General features: G+C 35.7%; 1 protein-coding gene across 1 annotated transcript in view; it reads left to right on the top strand.

Moving 5' to 3' along the window:
- The first annotated feature begins 1489 nt into the window (after positions 1 to 1489).
- The window catches only part of LOC129562016 (ephrin type-A receptor 5), a 110623-nt gene continuing 84434 nt past the window's right edge, over positions 1490 to 27678 (top strand). The window contains exons 1-3 of the mRNA XM_088836123.1: positions 1490 to 1525; positions 14745 to 14904; positions 25829 to 25934. Coding sequence (XP_088692249.1) covers positions 1490 to 1525; positions 14745 to 14904; positions 25829 to 25934 — 302 coding nt within the window. The remainder of the gene's footprint in view (positions 1526 to 14744; positions 14905 to 25828; positions 25935 to 27678) is intronic.

The following is a 27678-nucleotide window of genomic DNA, read 5'->3' as shown; positions in this document are numbered from 1 at the left end:
ATTATTTTATTTATCTCTCTCAATGCTTTAAGATTAAAATTTTACGTGAATAGGTAAAATGCATAGAGATGTATTATTAAAAAATAAATATAAGTAACCAATACTTGGAACTTTCCAGGTGGCTCAGCAGGAGATGCAGGAGATACCCAGGAGCCTTGGGTTGGGAAAATCCCCTGGAGGAGGACATTGCAGCACACTCCAGTATTCTTGCCTGGATAATCCGAAAGACAGAGGAGCTTGGTGGGCTACAGTCCACAGTGTCCCACAGAATCGAATATGACTGGATCCACTTAGCAGACATACACACATGTACCTGATACCGTAACACAGAATCAGATTGCAGTCTGGTAAAAAGTTTGTATCAGTGTTCCAATTTTAAAGGTAGAATAAACATTCATAGTTGTTCAGTTCAATTCAGTTCAGTCACTCAGTCGTGTCCGACTCTTTGCGACCCCATGAATCACAGCACGCCAGGCCTCCTTGTCCATCACCAACTCCCAGAGTTCACTCAAACACACCTCCATTGAGTCGGTAATGCCATCCAGCCATCTCATTCTCTGTCGTCCCCTTCTCCTCCTGCCTCCAATCCCTCCCAGCATAAGAGTCTTTTCCAGTGAGTCAACTCTTCCCATGAGGTGGCCAATGTATTGGAGCTTCAGCTTTAGCACCAGTCCCTCCAATGAACACCAAGGATTGATCTCCTTTGGAATGGACTGGTTGAATCTCCTTGCAGTCCAAGGGACTCTCAAGAATCTTCTCCAGCACCACAGTTCAAAACCATCAATTTTTTGGCAATCAGCTTACTTAAACAAGGTCACTCAGATAAGAAATGACTGATGGCCAAAGAATATGAAGCCAATTCTGCTTGATTTCAAAGCTGTCTATACCACGGCACCCTTTCCTATCTGAGAATACTAAACTAGGTTCTGTATCTGAAAAGTTAGAATGACATTCTCTTTTACATAACAGAGAGATTTTTGTTTTATCATTGCTTGTGCCACTGAGATGTTAAAGATTTCTGCATTATGGAAGTATCATTAAGTCAAACAGACAGAGATTGGCAATTCTTTAATCATTAGAAATATATACTGAAAATAAAGCAAATGGGTGGCGGATGGTGGGAGCCACTGTTGAAGTTGGAGATTACAGATAAATTAAAGAGGCTAGAATAACCTGTGTGATTGCTGATTAGAGTTAGTGGCATCAGTGTATATTCATGTTTAGCTTTATATATATATATATATATGTAGGTATATACACAAATAACTATAGTTACATTTAGAAATGTTTATAGGTATACACAGGTTAACATACATGCATTTATTTCCTGGCTTTGTTATCCAAGAGGGCCAAGAAACAAAACAAAAAGTGTGCAAGGAGCACACTTGTAATCCAGACCTTGGTGTCCAGTAGAATTCTCCAGTGTAGGAAACCAGTGTTCCTAGGAGAAATGCCTTATTCTAGGATTGAGGCCAGTAAATGAAACAAGATGAGGCTGAAGCATATGGTCTTGCAGTGCCAAGAGGTAAGAAAGTGATGTAGAATACAGACAGAAAACCCATAATGATAGAGGTATGTCAAAAAGACATAGAAGCTAACTGAAAGAGTAATCAATGGCCAAAACTTTAACAATTTGAATGAAAAATAAAGTATTAGATTATAAGCTAAAGTATAAAAAAATCCATATGTGTGTACTCCACAAGAATATAAATAAATGATGAAGCAAACACATAGGGTTGAATAGATAATACTTTGGGCAGATACTCCACCCTCAAGGAAGTAGACAATTGTTCTACCTTCCTTAAGTGTGGGCTGCACATAGTCACTTTCTTCCAAGCGTATGGAAAACTGGGAAAAGAATAACTTTACTGTGAAGAAATCTAATGCTACCTCTGTCAGGTGATCAAAGTTAACCTAATATTTATGAGTTATGCCTGTACCCTTGATTAGATGTCATGGAAAAAGCACTTTACCTCTGTACCTTCCCCCCAAAATAACTTATATCTCAAGTCTAATCATGAGAAAAACATCATATTAATCCCAGCTGAGAGATACTTTACAAAATACCTGACCAATATGCCTCAGTACTGTTGAAGTCATCAAATCAAGCAGTTTGAGAAACTATTATAGCCCAGAGGAGCCTGAGGAAACGTGATGACTAAATGTAATATGGTGTGCTGAGTGGGATCCTGGGAAAGAAAAAGAATAATAAGAATACCTAAGGAAATTGGAATAAAATATGAACTTTAATAATAATGTATCAATATTGGTTCATTAATTGTGGGAGATCTACTATACTGTTGTAAGTTGTTTCTTATGGGTTATAGCTGATTTACAATGTTGTTTTTCTGTTGTACAGCAGAGTGAATCAGTTATACATATATGTACATCCACTGTTTCTTAGGATGCTTCTAAAACATCCTAAAATGAAAATAGAAGGCATTAGGTGTGGGATACATGGAATCTCTCTGTACTACCTTAATAATCTTTCTATAAATATAAAATCATTCTCTATTTAAGTTTTTTAAATTCAATTAGATGAATTAGGGAAATGTTACTGTCTAAAGGATAAACATCTTGCTTATTATTCAAAGTTCACTTCCAATATGTAAGCTAGAATACTTAGAAGCAATTTGGAATGTTCCCACATATCCATAAGGTGAAACTTAAAACTTATGCAAATTATTTTGTTCTAGTCGAATGAGATGGCTGGATGGCATCACCGACTCTGTGGACATGAGTTTGAGTGAACTCCAGGAATTGGTGATGGACAGGGAGGCCTGGCGTGCTGTGATTCATGGGGTCGCGGAGAGTCGGACACGACTGAGCGACTGAACTGAACTGAACTGAACTGAGTCAACTTTATTTCTCTGGTATTTTTGTTCTTACACTGTGCTGTGCTGTGCTTAGTCACTTAGTTGTGTCCAACTCTTTGCAACCCCATGGATGTAGCCTGCCAGGCTTCTCTCTCCATGGGGATTCTCCAGGCAAGAATACAAGTAGGTTGCCATGCCCTCCTCCAGGGGATCTTCCCAAGCCAGGTATTGAACCCAGGTCTCCTGCATTGCAGGCAGATTGTTTATTGTCTGAGACACAAGGGACACCCTAGTATGGTAATATTTATGATTTAACATCATCCAGCAAGTTTTACAGGCAGTAATGCTCTGTGCCATCATTCTCAGTTTGTTCCAGGCTTACTTAATAAAAGGTTTAGTGGATAAAGGATGAACAACAGGTAAGGGAGATAAATGAAATAAATTAAACTTGTCTTGATGCTGACAAATCTTGTTACAGTTACTTTAATATACATATTATCTCTACCATTTACAATTTGCACGTCATCATTATGCCCCAGGAGCTGTCAGTGTCCCCACTTTGATCAGCTTACCCAAATGACGATGAGATTATCTCTTCAGCAAGCAAGTTATTCTTGAACTACTCTGAGCTGAGAAGTGGTCTTCTCTTCTCCTTCCATTCTGAACCATGATTTAAAGGGCACTTGTTAGCCTCTGAGACAACCAAGTATGGAAAACAATGGTGTTTATTAAATCAAACAGTCTTTGAAAGTCATGTGGTTTATGCTTAACTTTGATGGATTTAAGTAAATAACAGAGAATTCCATTTCAGGATGATTATGTCTGTGTTGATATTTATTTGATAGCTTCACTTTGAAATGGTTCTTTATTTTATTGAAGAATGGATTATTTTAAATAAAATGCAAGTTCCCAACTAATAGGATCCTAGTATATGCATGTAAGATGAAATAAACTTTGTTTTGAATGATGCTTGATGATGTATGTATTTCTCATTCATTCATGCATGTATTCATTCAACAAATATTTATGAAATATCTATATGCCAATTAATTTTATGGTGCTGGCAATATAGCAGTGAACTATATCAAATTAATCCCTACCTTCATGGAGCATACATATTAAATGCAGTTTTGAATAGAAAGTTGGCAACACCGTCAGTTCATTAAGTGAAAACTGAAACCTATCTATAAAAACTACATCAGCCAAAATGAGAATGTCTGCAAAGTAGTGAAATGAATGAAGAACTTTAAAAACAGTCTTTGCATCTTTACTAAAGTATAATGCAACACATATATAGTGGTAATGGGACAGTGAGTGTAGTTTATGTGATTCATACAGATACACACTATCGAACAAAGTGTATTAAAAAAAATTCTATTATCTTTCTGAATTCTCTCTTCCTGTTTCTACTTCAGTAAATTTGCTGCTTTGCTGCAAACACTATGATGAACTAGTGGGCCTATAGTTTGCTCTTCCTTCTTTCCCTGTATTCTGGATGGTTTGTCCATATTACTGAAGGTGGCATGACTTTTCCCTCATGAGGGAATCAAAAGGGGCTTTGAACTTATTCCAGAAAGCGACTGTGAGAACCACCAGTCAGTAAATTTGCTGCTTTGCTGCAAACACTATGATGAACTCGGGGGTCTATGGCTTGCTCTTCCTTCTTTCCCTGTATTCTGGATGGTTTGTCCACAGTACAGAAGATGGAATGACTTTTCCCTCATGAAGGAATCAAAAGGGACTCTGAACTTATTCCAGAATGTGACTGTGAGAACCACCAGTCAAGTAAAGGATTTACATGAAAGTAAATAAACTTCAATTTCAAAACTACTTTTTAAACAATTTTGGCTTTGTACACACACTTTGTGTTTGTAGTGTGTATGTATGCTCAGTCGCTCAGTCCTGTCTGACTCTTTTTGACCCCATGGACCATAGCCCACCAGGATCCTCTGTCTGTGGAATTTTCCAGGCAACAATACTAGAAGTGGGTTGCCACTTTCCTACTCTAGGGGATCTTCCCAACCCAGGGATTGAACCCGTGTCTTTTGCATCTTCTGCACTGGCAAGAGGATTCTTTACCACTAGTGCCACTTGGGAAGTTCAGGCAAGATACTGGAGTGTGTTGCCATTTCCTTCTCCAGGCAGGGATCTTCCAGACCCAGGATCAAACTCAGGTGTCCTGCATTTTGGGCAGATTCTTTACCATCTGAGCCAGCAGGGAATGCCCAAAATGAAAGTTGCTCAGTTTCTCAGTTGTCTGTGACTCTTGTGAACCCCTGGACTGTAGCCCACCAGATCTTCTGTCCATGGAGTCATCCAGGGTAGCCATTTCCTTCTCCAGGGGCATCTTCCCAACCCAGATCTCCTGTGTTGGAGACAAGATTCTTTACCGTCCAAGCCACCAGAGTCCAGAAAATTTGTGGAGCTGGACAGAGGGAGGGGACATATATAAACCTATGACTGATTGTTATTGATGTTTGACAGAAAAGCAACAAAATTCTGTAAAACAATTAGCCTCAATTAAAAAAAAATTTTTTAAAAGGAATAGAAGATAAAGCTGAAATTATATATTCTCTGAATCTGAACACCACAAAGACCTATGATTAAAAGAATAAAAGTACATATTAGAGTATCAAAGTCAATATAAGCTATGGGTTTATAAGACACTGGACAGTTACCAGACTTTGCTCTTACAGATAGTTGTTTCTATTTTAATTTTATTGAAAGACATGCCACTTTGAATGGATGAGTTTGCTGATATAATGCATAATAAAAAATAAAAAGTTCCTCCGTATTTGACTTTTTACCACCACTCACTTACTCCATACATATTTATTGGACCCTCCTCTGTCCTGGTGCTGTTCTGGAGCCAGGGTTCAGCAACGAATGAGAATAACAATATCACTGCCCTCATAAAAATTACACTCTACTTGAGAGTATTGAAAAAAGCAAATAGAAATAAGGAAGAATTCATATAAAAATAAGATATGAATATTAGATGGTAGAATTACAAGAAATAGAAGAAAAAATAAATTGTGAAGATCAGAGGATGTGGCAAGATAAGGGGGCTAAGGGAGAGAGCAAACAGGAAAGGTCTCAGTGAGAAATCCAGAAGAGGGAGCTAGCTCTGAGTCAGCGTGAGAAGCACCTCTGAATAAGAGGATGCAGATAGGAAATCCTTAGGCAGGAGTGTGTCAGGAGTGCCTGGGGCAGCCATCCTAGAGAACGAAATTGCAACCCACTCCAGTATTCTTGCCTGGAGAATTCCATGGAAAGAGGAGCCTGTCGGGTTACAGTCCATGGGGTTGGACACGACTGAGCAGCTAACACTATGTAGGAAGGTGTCAGAAGTGCCTGGGGCAACCAGCCTGGGCGGAGCTGCTGAAGAAGTAAGAGGTGGTGAGGTCAAAGAAGATGCAGTGAGCCAGACGGTACTGATGCTTGTGTGTATTTCCACATTTGGGTTTTACTCTGCAGTGAGACACAGAGGTGCAGAGGAATGACGTAATGTCACTTCTGTTTTTAAATGATAAGCCTCTTCCCATCCCCTTTTTACACTAGCATGGAGCCCTGTAAATAGTTCTCAACTTTGTTCTTGCTGTCTGTTGCTCAAAGTGGTGCCTCTGATTTGATTACATTTTCTGAGGAGTGGAAAAGATAATTAAACATGACAAATTACAGTGCATTATTTTGACTGAATACTGCTGGAAATTAAAATAGAAATACTATGCATCCATATGTATATAACATATAGGGCTTCCCTGGTAGCTCAACAGTGAATAATCTGCCTGCCATTGCAGGAGACACAGGAGAATAGACATAAGGTCATTAAGAACATCTTTATTCTATAAAAAGAAGATAGTTCATATATCTAAACTTTATAGAGAAAATGTGGACTTAAGATTCTGTGTAACTATAATTTTATTATAGATATAAGTTGATTTATATTTTTAAAACAGTTCTAAATCTATAAAAATGTGTATGTAAAGAATAACTGTTTCCAGGTAAAATGAAAAGTTAAGTGTTTGATATATTTATTATATTACATTCAAGTGTGCCAATATACATGATAGACAGGTGTAATTTTAAGGCTCTGTTAATCATGCTACTCTCCATTTTGCAGCCCCCTCTCCAGTCACCAATGTGAAAAAGGGGAAGATTGCTAAGAACAGCATCTCCTTGTCTTGGCAAGAGCCAGATCGCCCCAATGGAATCATCCTGGAGTATGAAATCAAATATTTTGAAAAGGTGGGACTAACAGAATAAAAAATGTCCTTTCTTCCTTTTTCATTTTAATTTTAGCAACTGCAGTTATCCAATTTGTAGAGAAGCATTTTACAATTTTAGGTGTAAATCCATGACAGTTGATTTTCAGTCATGATTATGAAGGCCAGACGTGTATAGGGAGTGCTTTATTTGTGTTCTGTTGCTTCCAAATAGTTCACACTGCCGGGATACTGCAATGTAATCTAGCATCAGCTTCACTAGGCTTCACAGCATTGAAAGATAAAGTCACAGAACATTTTCAAAGTGTCCCAAATGATGAAGCTGTTAACCTTCAGCAGTGACTGTGGTATACTATAGGGAAAAACACATTCTCATGGCCAGTAACCCTGCATAATACCTATTGTATTTGGAAGTATCAGCAGGTAGCATGTATATATACGTTATAATTTTAGAAAACCTATGCCAAAAGTCTAACACTGTAGCATAAAATTTATTTTAAAATTTGAGGGCATAAAATTGGAAGTGTATGCTTCACATTCCCTATAGTTTCTTGATTTCCCTCTTCTTCCCTGAGTTGTTCTTTTGCCATAATAGTTGTTGAAATCTAAAGGCAATAATCATTCCTCTTTCTCTTTTCTGAATCCACGACCAAATAAGCTATTGATAAAGGAATAAACAGGTAGAAACTAAGGATGCACTTATAATTTCTAAAGCTGAACTGGTGTATTTGGCTTATATTTATGTTAGATTAGATTTTCTAACCTCCACTCCCATCTTACAGTAAGTTCCCTACATATGAACCTTTAAATTGCAATCATTCAAAGATGTGAATGTGCTCTTGTATGCCAGCTGTTGTACTGTACTACTGTACTTTTCAAAGTATAATACTGTAAGATTAAAAATGTTTTATTTTTGTGTTTGTTTTTTATGTATTATTTGTATGAAAGGTATTATAAACTCATTATGGTACAATACCATATAGCTGATTTGTGTTATTTGGGTACCTAGGCTAAATTTGTTTGTTAGTCACTCAGTCACGTCTGACTTTGCAACGCTATGGACCGTAGCCTGCCAGGCTCCTCTATCCTTGGAATTCTCTAGGCAAGAATACTGGAGTGGGTTGCTATTTCTCTCTCCATGGGATCTTCCTTACTCAGGGATCAAACCCAGGTCTCCTGCATTGCAGCAGATTCTTTACTGTGTGAGCCACTGGGGAAGCCCTAGGCTAAATTTATTGGACTTAAAAACAAATAAGGACTTACAAACGGGCTGTCAGAATGGAACTCATTTGTGTGTAGGAAACATACTGTATTGCGATTTTTGTACAGACTAGATCTGAATGACATGGACTATTTAGAACAGCTTGAGTTCTAATAGAACAGGGATAAAAATAGATGAGTGTTCAAACCAGACTCTAAGAGGTGGGTTGGAGACCCTGGCCCAGAAGTGTATGTCCTATAGAAGTAGGAGTAGAAAAGATTGCTGACATAATGCTAAGAAGCAGATCCCAAAAGCGAAGGGAAGCCACACTTATCCAGCTGATTCTCATAAACTCCCAGAGACATCGCTCCTCTCTTAGGGAAGAGTGAAGAGGGTGGAAGTTTAAAAACTCACTTTACAATACCTAAGAAATTGTCCAAGCTAGGATGCTAGAATTAAGAAGGAGAATAAGTGTTTTCCTTATATTAATGCAAAAGTATCACGAGAAATACTGATCTCCTATTAATGAAAGTTACTTAAAATTGGAATTCCACGTATATGATAGATAAGCATTATAAGTAAATGCATTAAAACACATTGAAGCAATTCATAGCATTTTTTGCTTCTTTCATCATGGATTCAACAATTCTCTGTGCAAAGATGCAACAGAGAACGAAACATAGAGTTTATGTGGGGTAAGTGGGGCTATCTTCATCTTTTTTCTAGGTTTTGGATGTCTCTACAATGTTCATATATTGATTTTATAAATAGATAAATAACTCAATTATTATTTTGGAAATAATTGTCTATGAATGACTTATTGATAGCATTAAATGTAACTAAGTGGATTATTAGGGAACATAAATGAAGATATTTATATTTCAGAAAAAAATATTATCAAATAACATTATTCACCAAGAATGTTCTAAGCAAATACTTTGATACAAAGCTTTGTCAAGATAAGGTGTACAGTGTTTACTGAAAAAAATAGAGTAAATCAAGTAAAACGTTGTTACAGCATTAATATACTTCAGTGCTATTTCTCTGGGAGTCATGGTTCAAACTGAATTGCTGATGCTAGAAGTTTACAAACACATGCTGTATTCAAAAATAATTAGTTTAGTTTTTCATTTCTTTTTTCAAGTTTTGTAAACTTTATTACTGCACATTAATTCAAAGCTAGGCAAATATATGAATTTATGAATTCTTTTGTAAACAATTTAGGTTTCCAGATTTTTATTGTAATTAATGTTGATTTTAAAATAAGTTGAGATTCATACTTTCATTTTAGAATAGCTATACACCAAACTGAACTGAACTGATACACCAAAAAACCTATATAATTGAATCGGGGTTCCCCTGATAGCTCAGCTGGTAAAGAATCCTCCTGCAATGCAGGAGACCCTGGTTTGATTCCTGGATCAGGAAGATCCTCTGGAGAAGGGATAGGCTACCCACTCCAATAGGTAAAGAATCTGCCCACAATGCAGGATACCTGGGTTTGATCCTTGGGTTGGGAAAATCCCCTAGGGGAGGGAATGGTTACCCATTCCAGTATTCTGGCCTGGAAAATTCCATGGATTGTTGTAGTCCAAGGGGTTGCATATAGTCAATATACCTGAATATACATACCTTAGATGTAATAAAGTTTTTCAGCAGGAACAGTAAACGTTTGACTATTATTTATTTTTCAGCCTGGTTTTTCTTTACCTGAAACAACTATTCATAGCTGAACCTGTGAGTTTAGTGGGGTTTTTGTTTGTTTGTTTGTTTTGTCTTTGAGGAAATTGTCCCTATTTTTTCCCCTTATGGGCTACTTTTGATTGTTTTAACACTTGCTTCTCAGTATATGCCTGAGTCTCATATACATGATAATCCTTAGGAGCAAGTATTTATCTTTTTTTTTTTTTTTCATTTAAACTGCTGCTTCTGTTAAAACAAAGATTTACTCAACAAGTGGTAGGGCAGAGCCCTTGTCTGTTAATATTTATTCTAATTAATCGTATCTGTGTTGCGGAAATATTTTTGTTATAGTCCATTTTTTGTAATATTTGTTTCAGTAAGATTTGGCTTTATGCTTAAAATTTTCTATTTAATGCTGTGTTAATACATTCTATTATCTGTACAACTCAAAGCAAGAAAAAATTATTTTGGTAAAAAAGATTTCTATTCACATATTCAATAAATGAATAAAAGTTGCCAACCTACATGCTTTAAAAGCAGCAAAAGCCCTTATATATTATTTTGGGGAAGTTATCATTATCTTTTGGTCAGTTTTTACAGAGAAGATATTAATTTCCAGACTTTTGCCAAATAAAATTGTTGAGCATACCAATAAAATACACAAAAAATTTTGGGTTTTTTTTAAACACTTTCAAAAGGGAAAAAAAAGGATCATGAACTTTTATACCATGTATGGAGGTGGGGGTCCTGATAGGTTGCCAGGGCTTATTTTGAATCTTCAGAATGATATCACCATTTTATTGGATGGCTCTTGGCCAGACACAGGTGGCAAAGCTTTCCAGGGCTCACACATTTGCCAGCTGGCATTTCTGCCTGTGATTGCCCTGCTCTAATAGAGGTCGTTGGGCCTTTCTGCTCCTGCATGGTGATGGGCCCATTGCCACCTCTTAATTAAAGACAGAGGCAAAGGGAAGCTGCCCTTTGGCAGGGTGTTTGCCAGCTGGCTCCTTCTGCGAAGGCTGTCCCCTTGCTGCCTGTGAACAATGTTTGCTAAGCAGCTGGGGAATGTAGCTCATTTGCTCAGCTGGAACATAAAGGCAGCAAAAGCCACTGTCCCGACCAAGGACTCGACAACACTTGGTCGTGGGTGTTGAAGATATGTACATAGTTTGTGATATGGTGGAAATTCTGAGTATGATTTAAAGGAGTGGAACAGAAGCAAATTTTAGAAAATACTTAAATGATTTAAAATGTGTATTTATGGGTTTTGATCCCTTAGCATAAGCTTCACTAAGTCCCCTTGATAACTTACTCAACTAACTCAGAGAGACAATGTACAGTTAGATCTGTGATGACGAGCCACTGAGACATGCATAATGTTAATAATCAGATGGAATGTTGTATAATTGTGCTCAAGTGATAGCAGATTATACTTTATTTCAAGAAATAGCATTCCAGTTTCCTTGAGTGTTTTTTTTCTTTTTTGATGAAATTATCAATTTCTATTTTTTTTAATACCTAGAAGTTATAATCATATAAGATTTTTAATGTTTTTCTTTTGAGTAGAAGAATTTGCCGTCATGTTATAGGGGCAAATCAAAGCTGTAATGCCCAGAAGATTGTGCTAGGTGTTGTGTATATTATCTCTATCTCTGTGTCCTCACAAAGCTCATAATAAATAATTTCATCTGATTCTAAAGAAGAAAAAAGCTTAGGCTGAGTGGCATACTCACATTTACACACAAACTTTAGTTAATAACAGCTAGAATTCTAACCCTGATATTCCTATGCTTTTTTCATTAAAAAGAACATCTTACTTTACATATAAATGTTTATACTTCATGTAAAAATCCAAATTATATCAAATATAAGAGAATCTTTAGTTTTGTCTAGATTTTTTTCACCAACTCAAATTCCCTGTAAATTACAAATAGTGAATATATAATTTATCATTTCTTACTGAAAATTTCTGATTCAATCACAGCCAAGTTGTAAGGTATATTATTGAGAAAGTCTTGCCCACTCAGTGGCAAACTCGAGTATACCCGGAACATCAGTAACTACAATAGCTTATAGAAGCTATTTACCCCTTTTTAAAGGAACACATCAAGAAATTGTCTACTTTTTTACTGCTCTACCTCTAGCACATAGAAGAGGTACTAGAGTAGACAAGAGGAGATTTTAAATATTTGTGAGAGAAAATGGCTAACATTACTAGGTAAAGTTTATAGAATTTAATTATCTACTTTAATTCTTTGCAAAATTATTTAAAAAATTTCCTAAACACTTTAAAGACTAGGCATTTAAATTAATATGTTCATTAAAAAATAAAGATAAATTGCTTATGTAGAGTAAATCAGAAATTTGGATTAGAATTTAAAGGATATTTACCTGGAAAGAAATTTGGATATTCTTCAGTTCATTTCAGTTCAGTCACTCAGTTGTGTCCAACTCTGCGACCCCATGAATCACAGCATGCCAGGCCTCCCTGTCCATCACCAACTCCCGGAGTTCACTCAAACTCATGTCCATCGAGTCGGTGATGCCATCCAGCCATCTCATTCTCTGTTGTCCCCTTATCCTCCTGCCCGCAATCCCTCCCAGCATCAGAGTCTTTTCCAGTGAGTCAACTCGAGGTGGCCAAAGTATTAACCCTAAGAAAATGTTATATGTTTGAATGTATTAAATGAAGAATGGTGAACTACTTTAAGAGAAACATATTTATACATTGTATATTTTATTTTTTTGTAGCATAGAACTTGGTTAGAAGTTCATAGAAGTTGACTTTGATGTATCAAATTAGAAAAAAAAGTTATTATTACATTAAAACTTGTCTTATGTGCTTTCACATGCGTTATCTGTTTCATGCTCAGTGAGGATATCCAAGTACCAGTTTCTTTTTTTTTTTTTTTTCAAGTACCAGTTTCTACCCCAATTTTACAGATAAGGAAACTGAGGATAAAAATAAAAATGGGTTTGCTATACTTTAGCACCTGATTTCAGTGTCCACATTAAAAATACAGCATCAGTTCAGTTCAGTCGCTCAGTCATGTCTGACTCTTTGCGACCCCATGAATCACAGCAAACCAGGCCTCCCTGTCCATCACCAACTCCTGGAGTTCACCCAAACTCATGTCCATCGAGTTGGTGATGCCATCCAGCCATCTCATTCTCCTCTCAAGAGTCTTATCCAGCACCACAGTTCAAAAGCATCAATTCTTTGGCGATCAGCCTTCTTCACAGTCCAACTCTCACATCCATACATGACCACGGGAAAAACCATAGCCTTGACTAGATGGACCTTGGTTGGCAAAGTAATGTCTCTGCTTTTTAATATGCTATCTAGGTTGGTCATAACTTTCCTTCCAAGGAGTAAGCGTCTTTTAATTTCATGGCTGCAATCAGCATCTGCAGTGATTTTGGAGCCCCCAAAAATAAAGTCTGACACTGTTTCCACCATTTCCCCATCTGTTTCCCATGAAGTGATGGGATCAGATGCCGTGATCTTTGTTTTCTGAATGTTGAGCTTCAAGGGACAATGAGTGTGGTTTGCATTTGTTTTGTGTGTTCATAGCATTATCAACATTAAATAATAACCATATTCATATCATCATCCAAATGATAAGTTTGGAGTAGGGAATTCCCAAACTCCCTACTGAGTTTGGCATATTCTTCTCAAGAATAGTTGAGAAGTAAATATTATATTCATGTTTTCAATTGTTTTCTCATTTAGAAAAGATAAATACATGTTGGTCCCCTTAGATCGTTTTTAAAAAATACATTTTTCTGCTAGTAAAGACAAAATTTTCACTGAAATATTTAGAAAACAATGACCTGTAGTCATTAACCAGTTATTGTATGTAAAGATCAGTTCTTAAAAAGAAATAAAAATGTTCTAACTATAACCTATCTTTAATTCATCCTATAATATCAATCATAAATGTAATACATTTCCTTAAGGAAAAAACAAGTTTAGCCAAGAATCATACATAAAAATATAAAGGAAGAGAAAGTTCAAAACAGGAACTGTGTTTTAAATCTTTATAGATCTAAAATTTTTTATTTGGCATCATAAACTTCAGAGATAATGAGGAGTTATAGATATTTTGTCTAGAATTTTGTTACTAGTCAAATTAGGAATACTTCCTCTTTGTTTCACTTTCTAGAACTATCTTTCCAGTGATTTTTTTCCTTTCCTCTTCCATCTCTGTTCACTAGTAACCTAGTCCAAACTCATAAAAGTGAAAAACTAGAAAGTTTTTTAAAAGGAAAAATAATACTTGGCTAATTTTCATTTTTTCTTTAAAATTCCATTTCAACATAGTGAACTGAAATTAAAGTTCTCTAGTGAAGTACTCATTGCTTCTTCCAACACCTAAATATAATTAGAAATCAAATTCACTAAAGATAAGATATATGTCTTATCTGGCAGTACAGTGGACATTGTCACCTTTCTCTGCATGTTAGATGCACTCTAATAAGTCATTTATGAGAAAAACAGGCACACAATTAGCAATACTAAAATAGAGTCTGCAAAATAGTATGTCTTTTAGAAATTGTACTTTTAAAGTTTCCATATCTATTTCTGCTCAGGGCAAGTGGTGGATGGGTGGAAAATTGAGTTCTAGAAAATAGCATTCTGTATAGCTAGCACTCTAGGATATGTGGGGTTTTTTTTTCTCTAAAATTATCATATTTGCACTAATATAAAATCTGTTAGTTTCTGCATCTTTTTCTCGTCTTTGAGTCTAAAGTTTTGCCATCATTTTTAATTCATTTGTTGTCTTCTTTTTATTTTGTCTACATGTGTGATCCAAGGACCAAGAGACCAGCTATACAATTATCAAATCTAAAGAGACATCTATAACTGCAGAGGGCTTGAAACCAGCTTCGGTGTATGTCTTCCAAATTCGAGCACGCACAGCAGCAGGCTATGGTGTCTTCAGTCGAAGATTTGAGTTTGAAACCATCCCAGTGTGTAAGTCATTTTAATTACTGTCAACTCATGTCTCTCTAATGGTTACCAGAAAAGAGTCAGTGGATCAATTCTCTTCCTGGGCATTCTGTCAGTCTCCCGCTTCTCCTCTGTCTCCCAGGCATGACCCCTTCAAGTAGGAAACATCTGTCATGCTATTATGGTAGGTGAGTGGGTTAACACAGGTTGGTCCCCACTCCTCATTGCATTTGGTCTACAGGGAGATGAAACATCAGAAGATGCTTAAGAACTGTTTAAATCTTTCTTTTAAAGCCTCTTTCCACTGCTGCCATACTTTATTGAATTATTGCCATTTACTTTTTTCTTGTTTTACTGAACTACCCTACTAAGCTTAGTCTTTCTATGAAAATTCCACAGGGAACTTTCATTAGTATTGAGTTTGGCAAGAAAATGGTGCTTTCCGGAATCAATCTGATTGTTTAAAACCTCAAAATCTCTGGCAGAAACTCTGAGTGGATGGTCTGGAAATATTTCTGTAAAAACTTTTCTTATGCCTTTTTATCCCCATAAAATAGTAGTAAAAATAGCAGAAAGCATTTTCTTTAAAGTCAAGCAAAATATTTAGATTTACTTGTACTAAAGCACACTTTAAAAGCCGACTTAGCAGAAGGCAATAATTTGCTATATTTATAGATGAAAGAAAAGACACTACTAAAGTCTTGTTAGGAAGAAAATAACAGAAGTAGTGTGAAATGTCAAATATGTGTAAATGTATATATTTGAACATATATAATACATATATATATATATATTTTAAAGTCAAGTTATATAAGAATTAGTGATTGTAAAATGAAGGATATAAGACACATATTTCCTTCCTTTGAATACCAACATAATGAGAGCGTAGTTATCAGATTTACTTTGAAATGATTAGAAGAATTATTAAATTTAAATTTTTGTAAATTTTTATAGTAAAAATCTTAAGAAAATGAAGATATACTTCTGCTTAAAGCATGTTTAACTGAATTATCTAGAAAATAACTTTTATTACTTTAACAGTAACTTTCTAAGTATTGCTTCACTTGATTTTATATAGATTAGGGTGCCATTATGGAAAAGAGATAAATTATTTTCTTTGCATTCAAGGACAGTCCCTTGTCTAAAGTTTAATTGACCTATTGAAATTTAAACATTTGATACTATTTAGAAAAGTTTTTAAATATGTTTGATATGAATAGATGTAATTAGAAAATTTCCATAATATTGGCAATGAATTAATTATTTACTCTCGTACCTTGAACACTGATCTGAATTTATGATGAAATGTGTGTTACATACTCTCAGTTCAGTTCAGTTCAGTCACTCAGTTGTGTCTGACTCTTTGCGACCTCACGAATTGCAGCACGCCAGGCCTCCCTGTCCATCACCAACTCCTGGAGTTTGCCCAAACTCATGTCCATCGAGTTGGTGACTCTGGCCACCCTCAAAGGCCTTGTTTCTTTTTATGCTTATGTGGTTTACCAAGTCTGGGAACAAAGCCATAGGGTACATTGTGTTTCACAGTATGCTCTAGTTCTCGGACAACTCTACAAATGAAAAGTGTCACTTTAAAAGATTACAGAATTATACTTAAAGAGATTGGCATGTTCAGCAATTAGTTTTTCTTTAGACTGATAAACTCCTTCCCCTTTTTTTTTGTATAGTAGTTTTCAGGATGCCAATACCCATCAATCTGATCATTGAGACAAACAATATGAGGTCATTTTCCATACAGTTTTACAGTCTCACCTGAAATTGTATTCTTTTAAATTTTTCCTACATAATTTCTAGAGGGAAGGAAATGTCACACAAATGTTTTTATTACAAAATCAGATTTTAGTGTTTTTATTACTAGATAATGAAACTCTTTTAGGGAATGTATTCTGTACTCCTTCTTAACTTTAGTGTGAAATTTTACTTTTACTTGAGTATGTGTACATGTATATGCAAGCATTCTAAGAATGAATTTTTCTTTGCATCAAGTATCTGTTACATACCAATCCCCTTTGGCCTTCATGTAGAAAGCTGTATACAATTCAGCAAGAATGTGTTGAGCCTCTATTATATGTTGGCTTTGCTAGACTCTAGAGAAATTAACATGAGTAATACATGAAACATCTCTCCAGGGGATAAAAATACAGTCTAATTCTAAAAATTAGAATGTTTGTGTCAAGAACCGTTTTAGAATAGTGTGATTGTGTTCAGTCACTCATTTATGTCTGACTCTGCAACACCATGGACTATAGCCCACCAGGCTCCTCTGTCCATGGAATTTTCCAGGCAAGAATACCGTAGTAGGCTGCCATTTCCTACTCCGGGGGATCTTCCCAACCCAGGGATCAAATCTTCATCTCTTTGCTCATTGACAGGTCGTTCTTTATCACTATTGCCACCTGGGAAGCCTGTCAGATAATAGTTTTGTTCATTATTTTTAAATTTGTTATTAACTCCCTACACATCAAAAGATACAGTTAAAATAAAACTTCATTTCGACTACTATAGCATTTGTGTTATATGCCATTCATTTGACAACTATTTGTGTAATATTTTGTGAAAACACTTCAGTTGTTTTATTGAGGAATTATTTACTTGATAGTATAATTTAATTATTCACACACTACTGTATTATTTCTAAAACAGTCTTCAAATACAACATTGTGGGATTTATGGTATCTTCCCTGGTGTCTCAAACAGTTAAGAATCTGCCTGCAGTATAGGAAACCTGGATTCAATTTCTGAATCAGGAAGATCCCCTGGAGAAGGGAATGGCAACCCATTCCAGTATTCTTGCTTGGAGAATTCCATGGACAGAGGAGCCTGGTGGGCTGCAGTCCAGGGGTAGCAAAGTGTCAGAAATGACTGAGTGACTTCCACACATATGTATAGTAAAGGTTGGACCTGTTTTCAGACTCAGTTTAAATTAATAAAATCAGTAATTTTAAGCGTAAGAATTTGTTGTCCCCAAGAGAAATTATCTGTTTAGGTTTGTAGGTAGCAGAGAAGCAGCCTGTAAGTAAATGAAATTTTCCCTCTGAAGGGAGATCTTAGAGGTCAGTGTCTTGGAAGAGACAGGAAGAATTATAACAGTGGAGTTATGTAAAGCAAAAGAAGGATATGGAGTTATATTTAACCATGGAATTCAGACTTGATCAGGCTCTTTTATGTATAAAGTTTAGCATTTCTAAAATGTGGGAGGTGGGAACGGATTAGTCTACAGGAAAAAATGAGGAAGATTCATTATGAGCATGACTTTGTAAGGAAGTTAAAGAGAGCTCTTTAGCACTTTGCAAAATTATAACTAGGATATTGGAATTGATGAAGTCTTACATTTCCTTGTACTCCTTTATATGTGAGTGTACAGACATATGTGTATTAAGTTATGTACAATCCGGTTCCTTGTGAGGGTTTGTGTAGCTACCGTCACAGTCAAGATATCGAATAGTATCCACCTCACAAGGATCTCTCTTGTTGCCCTTTTATAACCACAACCACCACCTTCAGGAACAACTCTTGTCCAATAACTAATCTCTGGCAACCACTAATTTCTTTAAAAAGAATGTATTTATTTACTAGGCTGCACCAGGTCTTAGTTGTGGCATAGGATCTTCATTGCATCATGAGAAATCTTTCATTGTAGTGCGTGGCTACTCTAGTTGTGGCACCACAAGCTTCATTGCCCTGTAGCATGTGGGATCTTAGTTCCCCAGCCAGAGATCAAACCCACGTCCCCTGAATTGCCAGGCATATTCTTAACCACTGGACCATTAGAGTAGTCCCAGAACCATAAATTTCTAAATATACATTTCTAAAATTTTGACATTTTAAAAATGTTTTGAAAATGGAATCATTCAGTACATTCCCTCTTAGTTTGGAATTTTTTCTCATTCAGTCTAATTCCCCGTAGATTCATCCAGGTTGTGCATATGAAGTCTGTTTCTTTTCATTGTTGAGCAATATTCCATGATATCCATTGGGAGGACTGATGGTGAATCTGAAACTCCAATAATTTGGTCATCTGGTGGGAAGAACTGACTCCTTGGAAAAGACTCTGATCCTAGGAAAGATTGAAGGCAGGAAGAGAAGGGGATACAGAGGAAGAGATGGTTGGATTGTATCACCGACTCGATAGACATAAATTTGATCAAGATCCAGTAGTTGGTGATGGACAGGGAAGCCTGGCATGCTGCAGTCCATGGGCTCAGAAAGAGTCAGACACAACTGAGTGACTGAACTGAACTGATTCCATGATAAATATGTATCATAGTTTCTTTAAACATTCACCTATTGAAAGATATCTGGGCTGATACCAGTTTTTGCTATTAACATTAACAGTTTTGCTAGTAACATAAAAATGCTATGAACATTCATGTATATATTTTCATCTCAACCTAAACTTTTATTTCCCTGGGATAACTATCTAAGAGTACAGTTACTGGAGTTGTATGGTAATTGCATATTTATTTTCGTAAGAAACTGCCAAATTTGTTTCCAAAGTGTCTATACCATTTTACATGCCCACCACCAATGTATGAGTGATCAATATCTCCACATTATTATCAACATTTGATATTGTCACTATTTTACTTTGTCAGTTTTGGACAAGTGGGTAGCAATATCTCATTGTTGATTTAAGTGAAATCTGTAACAGCCAATGATGGTCCAAATCTTTTCATGTGCTTATTTGTCTGCCATGATGCTTTGAATTTCAATACTAATTCCTGTGTACTCATTACAAATCAAAAGTTATAACTTTGATCAGCTTATCCTGATCAAGAAAGTTAATAGATATATGTTTATGTGTGAGAAAATACTAAATTCTCAGTCTGGCCTTAGTAAACCCTTGTAATCTGTCTCTAACAAATTTCTTTAACTTCAGTGATTAAACTCAGTGATTCATATATGTCGCAATTTTATCTAGAGAATATTTATGTAATATGGATTTGCAACCAAAAGTGAGGAAGCAAAATAAGGGAACACAACACAATTTCTCAATAAATGCTTTCTTAAAGTTTCCAGATATGATGCAAATATATAATAATTAGCAAAAAGAAACATTATTATTTACTAAAGAACATTAATTTTTATAATTAACATCCTTTTGATAGTAATATGTTTCATTGCTGCAAAATTTTCTTTTAAGCATTCCCAAAACATTCCTCCGCTATTTTTTGAGAACTACATTATTAACCAACTAATTCTTAATACACATATATAAGAAAATAGGCAATATTAATGACTAAAATTCATATCTTTAAATACGAAAAATTTAACAGTATGTAAAAGGATAATCATAAATCATACTGTGCTTACCATTTTTTGACCACTGATAGAAACTGAACAATTATGAAGGCATTGACAGTATCCTATAAATGATATTTATTTTCAATTTAGTTTGTATGTGGGGATATTATTGATGCTGTCAGGGCAAACAAAGGAATAAATAATAAAAGTCTTATGAATTATCTTGAGTTAATTTGAGATAAATTAATCAGTGCAAATGAAAAAAATCAATACTTAAAGCCCATGAAGAAACCTAAAAATACTACAAGCTTTTAAAAAATAAATGTAAATATATTTAAAAAATTCTTCCTCACAGCTCCTTTGCTAAATTTTTCATTATGCAGAAAGATATGATTTCAGTGGGCAGTATATATAAACGTGTAAATGTGAATGTTTGTGATTTGACATTACTTGTAAAATTTTCATAAAATGTACTAATTTAAATATTTTTAAAAACGTTTGGCATGCCATTAATGGTTGTTTTAATGCAAAATACTCTCCCATATTTTAGCACATTAAGTTAGACTTCTTGGAAATTACTAAAAAAGAAACATTTCATACTTCTCACTACCCATTTTTCCCCCCTCAAAATTAATACTTTGTTAGTTGGAAATTGTCCTGTTTTTATCTTTCCTTCTGATTAATCACTCTTGTTTCTGCCAATACCTTATCTCTCAGAGTCCGAACTGGCACATTGAGACCAGGATTTGTTAGAACCAGATTAGAAGGCAATTGAATGCCCTTCTAATTTGATACTATTTTTCCATAGGCAGTAGGTATCTATTAAAATTTTGTTTGGAGAAACATGATCAAAGTGATATTTTTAGATGTATCATGTGAGTACCTAGAAGTCAAAGGAAGCACTTAAAGGACCTATGACCATACTCCAGCGAATTGGAATCAAAACACCTATGAACCATACTACAGCAACTTTGATCAAATAGGTGAATCAGTTCAGTTCAGTTGCTCAGTCGTGTCCGACTCTTTGCGACCCCATGAATCATAGCACACCAGGCCTCCCTGTCCATCACCAACTCCTGGAATTCACTCAAACTCATGTCCATCAAGTCGGTGATGCCTTCCAGCCATCTCATTCTCTGTCATCCCCTTCTCCTCCCACCCCCAATCCCTCCCAGCATCGGAGTCTTTTCCAGTGAGTCAACTCTTCACGTGAGGTGGCCAAAGTGAATAGTTAATGAAAAAAAAAAGTAATACATGGGGAGAAACATAGAAGAGAAACAAAACATATTTGGTAATTAAGACTAAGTAGGAGTCAAGAAAAATTCAGTTCTACTTAATCCAGAAAGAGACAAAACTAGTCTAGTTTTGTTAGATTGATTTAGGTTTGTTTATTTACATATGCTGTGCTTAGTCACTCAGTCCTGTCCAACTCTTTGGGACCCTGTGGTCTGTAGCCCACCAGGACCCTCTGTCCATGAGGATCCTCCAGGCAAGAATACTGGATTGGGCTTCCATGCCCTCCTCCAGAGGATCTCCTCAACCCAGAGATTGAACACAGGTCTCCCACACTGCAGGTGGACGCTTTACCATTTGAGCCACTAGGGAAGCCCGTTTATTTAGATACAATTTTTAAATGCCTTTGAGGGTGGATGTGGTTTAAGAGTCCATTTTAATTTTTATTTATTTATTTTTGGTTATGCTGAGTCTTCATTGCTATGTGCATTTTTCTCTAGTTACGGTAAGTGGAGGCTACCCTGAAGTTGCAGTAAGTGCACTTCCCATTGGGGTGGCTTCTTCTGTTGCAAAGCATGGGCTTGAGGGCACATGAACTTTAATAGCTGCAGCATGTGGACTTAGTAGTTACTGCTCCCAGGCTTTAGATCACAGGCTCAATAGTTGCAGGCCCCCCAGGGAAGCCCAAGAATCAATTTTTTTTTTTGGTAATTAATTTATTTTTTATTGGAGGCAAATTATTTTACAATATTATATTGGTTGATTTTGCCATACATTGACATGAATTTGCCCCGGGTTTACATAAGTTCCCCCTCCTGAACCCCCCTCCCACCTCCCTCCTCCCTTTATCCTCCCTTTGGGTCATCCCCGCAAGCCAGCCCTGGGTATCCTATAACATGCATTGACCCTGAACTAGTGATTCGTTTCACATATGACAACATACGTGTTTCAATGCCATTCTCCCAAATCATCCCACCCTCACCCTCTCCAAAAGAGTCCCAAAGACTGTTCTATACATCTGTGTCTCTTTTGCTGTCTCGTATACAGGGTTATCATTTGCATCTTTCTAAATTCCATATATATGCGTTAGTATACTGTATTGGCATTTTTCTTTCTGGCTTACTTCACTCTGTATAATAGGCTCCAGTTTCATCCACCTCATTAGAACTGATTCAAATGTATTCTTTTTAATGGCTGAATAATACTCCATTGTGTATATGTACCAAAGAAAGCTTTCTTATCCATTCGTCCAAGAATCAATTTTTTAAACATGTTTATTTTTATGTGAAAATAAAATCCAAATAAATTGAAACAGTATTGTTTTAATAGAGTGATCCTTTGACGAGAAATAATAGTTGGAGATATAAATGTGGGACTCTTCAGCTTATGTTGTTCAGTCACTTTGTCATATCTGACTCAACTTTTAGTTAACTGATGCCATGAGCAAAGAAATATCCATGAGAGACAGGAAGAAAAAGAGGTAAGATGGAAAGAGACAAAGAAAGAAAGACGTGAGCAGAATAAAGAACCAGCATTCATCAAGAATTGTTCACACGTAAAATATGGGAAGAGCGTCAGTAGAACTGACAAAGCAGTGTTTCAGAGCAGGAGAAAGAGAAATCAGCTCATCTCATGTATAGAAACCAAGAGGAGAAGAGTTTTAAAGATGGAGAGAGGCCTGGCGTGCTGTGATTCATGGGGTCGCAAAGAGTCAGTCACGACTGAGCGACTGCACTGACTGATATGTTCAACAAGGTCAAATACCTCATTATAGTGTATGGTAGGGTAAATGGGGGATTACCTGATGGCTCAGATGGTAAAGAATATGCCTGCAATGTAGGAGACCTGGGTTTAATCCCTGGGTCCAGAAGATCCCCTGGAGAAGGAAATGGCAACCCACTCTAGTGTTCTTGCCTGGAGAATTCCATGGACAGAGGAGCCTGGTGGGCTGCATAGTCCATGGGGTAACAAAGATTCGGACATGACCGAGCAACTAACACTTTGACTTTCACTTTGTGAAGTAAATGGAGAGTTGCTCATTGCACTTGACAGATATCATATCATACATATAACTCAAAGGCAGAAGAAGAAAAGTTTCAGAAAAAAATTAATAATGTTAGTTCTTAGAAGATGTTGTTTTTCAGTCACTACTTTATGTCTGACTCTTTACGATCCCATGGACTGCAGTTTGCCAGGCTCTCCTGTCCTTCACCATCTCCCAGAACTTGCTCAGACTCATGTGTATTGAGTCAGTGAGGCTGGTTCTAAATGAGTCAGTCAGGATGCTGAAAAATAGAAGAGAATAAGAATGATGGATAAAACAGGAGATAATATGTATATATTATATCTCTTGTTTAAATAAGACTGGCAATAGTTGAAGCACTATGCTAAGAGTTATCTCTAAGCAAAAAAAAAAAAAAAAAAAAAATATATATATATATAATGATCCCTGGAAATTATCCCTCTCTGGGGATTAATGAAATGAGACTTTACAAGGTTAAATAATTTGTCTTAATCCCTATGTATAGTAAATGCTGGAGCTGTTTTCAGACTCAATTTAAATTAATAATATCAGTAAATTTAGGTATAAGAATTTGTTGTACCCAAGAGAAATTATCTCATAGGCTTGTAGATAGCAAAGAAGCACACTGTAAGGAAATGAAAATTTTCCCCCAGAGGGAGATTTTTAAAGATCAGTGCCTTGGAAGAGACAGGAAAAATTCAAACAGTGGAGGTAGGTAAAGCAAAAGAAAGGTATGCTTTTATATTTAACCGTGGAATTCAGACTTGATCAGTCTTTTTTATCTATAAAATTTTAACATTTCTAAAATGTAGGAGGTGGGAATGGATTATTCTACAGAGCAAATGAGGAAGACTCATTATGAGCATGGCTTTGTAAGGAAATTAAAAGAGAGGATCAAAAGCTTTGAAGTCCAAATGAAATAACATTGAGATTATTTGGACCAAGTCTTCATGGTTTTCTCTAGAAACAATACCACCTGCCTAAAGCAGATTTAAAGAACTGAGGAAGAAAAAAGTAATTTGAAGTTGAAAATTAATAAAGCTAATCTTGGGGGAGGCTACTACCTATGGTAGTGGGGTAGCTTTGGCCTACCATGTTTATACTGCTCACTGGTAATAAATTCTCTACCATGCATCTCAGTATCATAGGACAGGAAAAAGCAGGGTAAAGAGACTTTGTATTGCAACTGTTGTTATCCAAAAAAAGGGAGAGGAAGAGTATAGATTTAGATTGTAAATAATAGTTGTTCTCATCCATGAACCAGTTGTTGTCAATATTGGATTCTTGAAGACTGATCTGAAAGGGTGAAAATGTAGATCTGTGTAAGAAGGTTGTCAGAGAATCAGTCAATTTTGCTTGAAAGAATCAATGAAGAGGTGACAAGCCTAGAAAGGGAAACATTTGAATGTCCAAAATTATTGATAGGGCCAAGATCAGGTAAGAGATTGTAAAAAAACAAAACAGGAAGTATAGTTGCTATTAGTTTTGGTGACTTAAAATTTGTTATCATGGAGGTGAACCTATCTAATTTTACTCTGAATTTATAAAAATATAATGTCATTACTCAATAGGCATGCTAAGTATCCCATTGAGGGTTTCTTGAGAACATTAATAAAATATATTTTGCTCTATACATTTCTTATTTTAATCAACTTAATTTTAGTTATCAGCACAAAAGAAAAACTTTTTTTTTGATGCAACTATCTGATTATGACCATATTTCTCTTATTATGGTAATTGTGTTATTAAAATATAAAATATTTCATCTAAACACATGTATTAAAAAAGATCATGTAAACAAACCTAATCTTAATGTAGACTTAAAATTCTAAATGATAATGATATTTTTGAAAATGTGGTCCCAATAATGGAGGTATATTTAGTGATTATATTCTTCTTGAAATATTGATTTTTAAAATTATATTGATAATACTGATATCATATGAGGCCATAGCCACATCATTTTGGACATTTCAACCTATGTCTCTAAGAAAAAGTCCTATCAAAGATAATGAGGCATTTTTTTTTTCCTAGAGAACAGCCACATGCAAACTCTAAAAATATCAAATCTCTTATACTTATTATCTATTTCGGAGGTGTTTGAAATTAAAGACTAAGTTCCAATTTTTTCTTGCAAGCCTAAGATTGCTAAATGAATACTATGTGAACAATGACATTCATTTTTTATGATGACAAGGAAATAATCAGTGACTTAGTTGGTCTTCCAAATTTCCATTTGGAAAATAAATATTTTCTCCTAAAAATGTCTTTTCAATTACACATGGTGGAGAAGAGATATTAGGGGGAAATCTCAGCCAAGTGTGGGTGAATTGCTTAAACCGTGCATTGCTTAATAGTCATTAAGCAGCTCTTATTTGAATGCATATGATCACTTTAACCACAGGCTCCATTTTCTCTGTCTCCTATCAGCAGTTGCAGCATCCAGCGATCAAAGCCAGATTCCTATAATTGCTGTGTCTGTGACAGTGGGAGTCATTTTGTTGGCAGTGGTTATCGGCTTCCTCCTCAGTGGAAGGTAAGACAGAAAGCTGTGCTTCTGAACTTTTTGCAGCTGATCTCCGCCTTACCTTGATCTGACCGTTTGACTGTTAATCACATCCCAAAAATCAGGCAAGTGATATATCATTAGATAGCCTCTATGTAGGATATATTTCTTAAGCTTTACTTTGTCCGTGTGAGTGCTAACTTTTAAGCACACAATTTCTCTCTTCCAGGTATATTCTCTTCACATGAATAGTATTAACTTGGTATTATTTATTATGTTGTTAATATAACCACATCTTTTCCTGATATAGTTTATTTTAACTTGAGTTTCATTTTTTCCTCTCAAAAGTATTTGTCAATATATCCTCTCAAAGGTTTCAGTTTTAGTGTTTAGGAAGGCCTGTGTCTGTGCTTATTATTTGAGAAGAATAAGACTAATAATTCCAGTTTAGCCAGCCTTCTATCCTAACAAGGTGATGGATACAAAGTAGACAATCTAGCAAACAGACATTTTAAGAAATAACCACCCCATTTTTATGACTGCATTTAAATTCAGCTTCTGAATGATTTCAACCTGAATATATCAATCAGAGTGTATACTGATTTAAAGTGAATTTTATTGAATGTTATATCAATATATACATTAATACGTGGATTAAATATCTACATTTTTCACCTTGAACAAAGAGGTAGAGCCCCCAGCAAGAGCTCACAGGAAGGTGTTTCCTGACATTGATCAAAGCATAATCAATCTTTCTAAAAAAATAAAAGCATGAGTGTGTTCTATTCCTGCAACAAACATATTTCCATTTTTTATCCAGGCCATTGTTAGAAGGGATATTCAGTAATGAGAGCTGTCCATTTGAAAATGCTCTGATGTTAGACTATTACAGAAAACCTGATAGGTATTCATGAAAGTATTAAAACCTAAAGAAATATTTGAAAATATACTATGATTCAAAAAAAGTCAAGAAATCAATATCATATTGATTTTGTATTGATTTACTCATTTACTTTTGACTCTTCGGCACCTATTCCACTGATAAATGTATAGAATTATGCATTTTCAGTATCCTGCATATTGTATTATGAAAAGATTTATGACTACATCTTTAAATTACAGTCGAGACACTTTATTTTCATAAAACACTGTTCCTTCCTTTGAACATCCTTTTTCTTTCCCCAGAATTCTCTTTCTTCTAGTTCTTGTTCATTTAAGAGTGTTCGAAGTTTTCTTAAGAAATCATTGCTTACTTTTACTATTAGAGTAGCAGTGATTCACTTTCAGAGTTGCTAGCTGGGAAGCAGTCTGTGTTCTATTGAGGACTGCCAGCCCTGCTCAAGCCAGAGCCTGGCTGGATCATGCCCCAGTGATCTATTCTCTCCGAAGTCACTTAGGGAGAATGCTCTACTTTTGTCCGTGCTTTCTGGAAGAGAAGCTAATTCCACCAGTCTTGTCATAAAAACTTTGCTCAGATTTTGATCAGGTAAGGTAATTGAATTGAGTAAATTGTAACTACTAAAACAACTATGATGATATAACCTGTCTTTTCTACCCAAAAGGGTGATTGACTGTCATACATTTGCAGAGCTGGTTTGTGATATTAGTTATTTACTTGTGACTGAGATACCAGTTGGCCTCTTCTTTTCCAGTAAATCCAGAAGCGTTACTCATTGGGATCATAAGAAGATATTATTTGTCTAGTCCACTGAATAAAAATGGAGGAAAGGGGCAAGGTCTACAGACCAATACATTTGTGTGTTTGAAGATTTAT

The sequence above is a fragment of the Moschus berezovskii genome, chromosome 5 (assembly GCF_049115385.1).
Source record: "Moschus berezovskii isolate FMDL1 chromosome 5, NW_MosBer_1.0, whole genome shotgun sequence".
Taxonomy (NCBI): Eukaryota; Metazoa; Chordata; class Mammalia; order Artiodactyla; family Moschidae; genus Moschus; species Moschus berezovskii.
The sequence above is the reverse complement of the archived record's forward strand: the minus strand, read 5'-3'. Positions and strand labels throughout refer to the sequence as shown.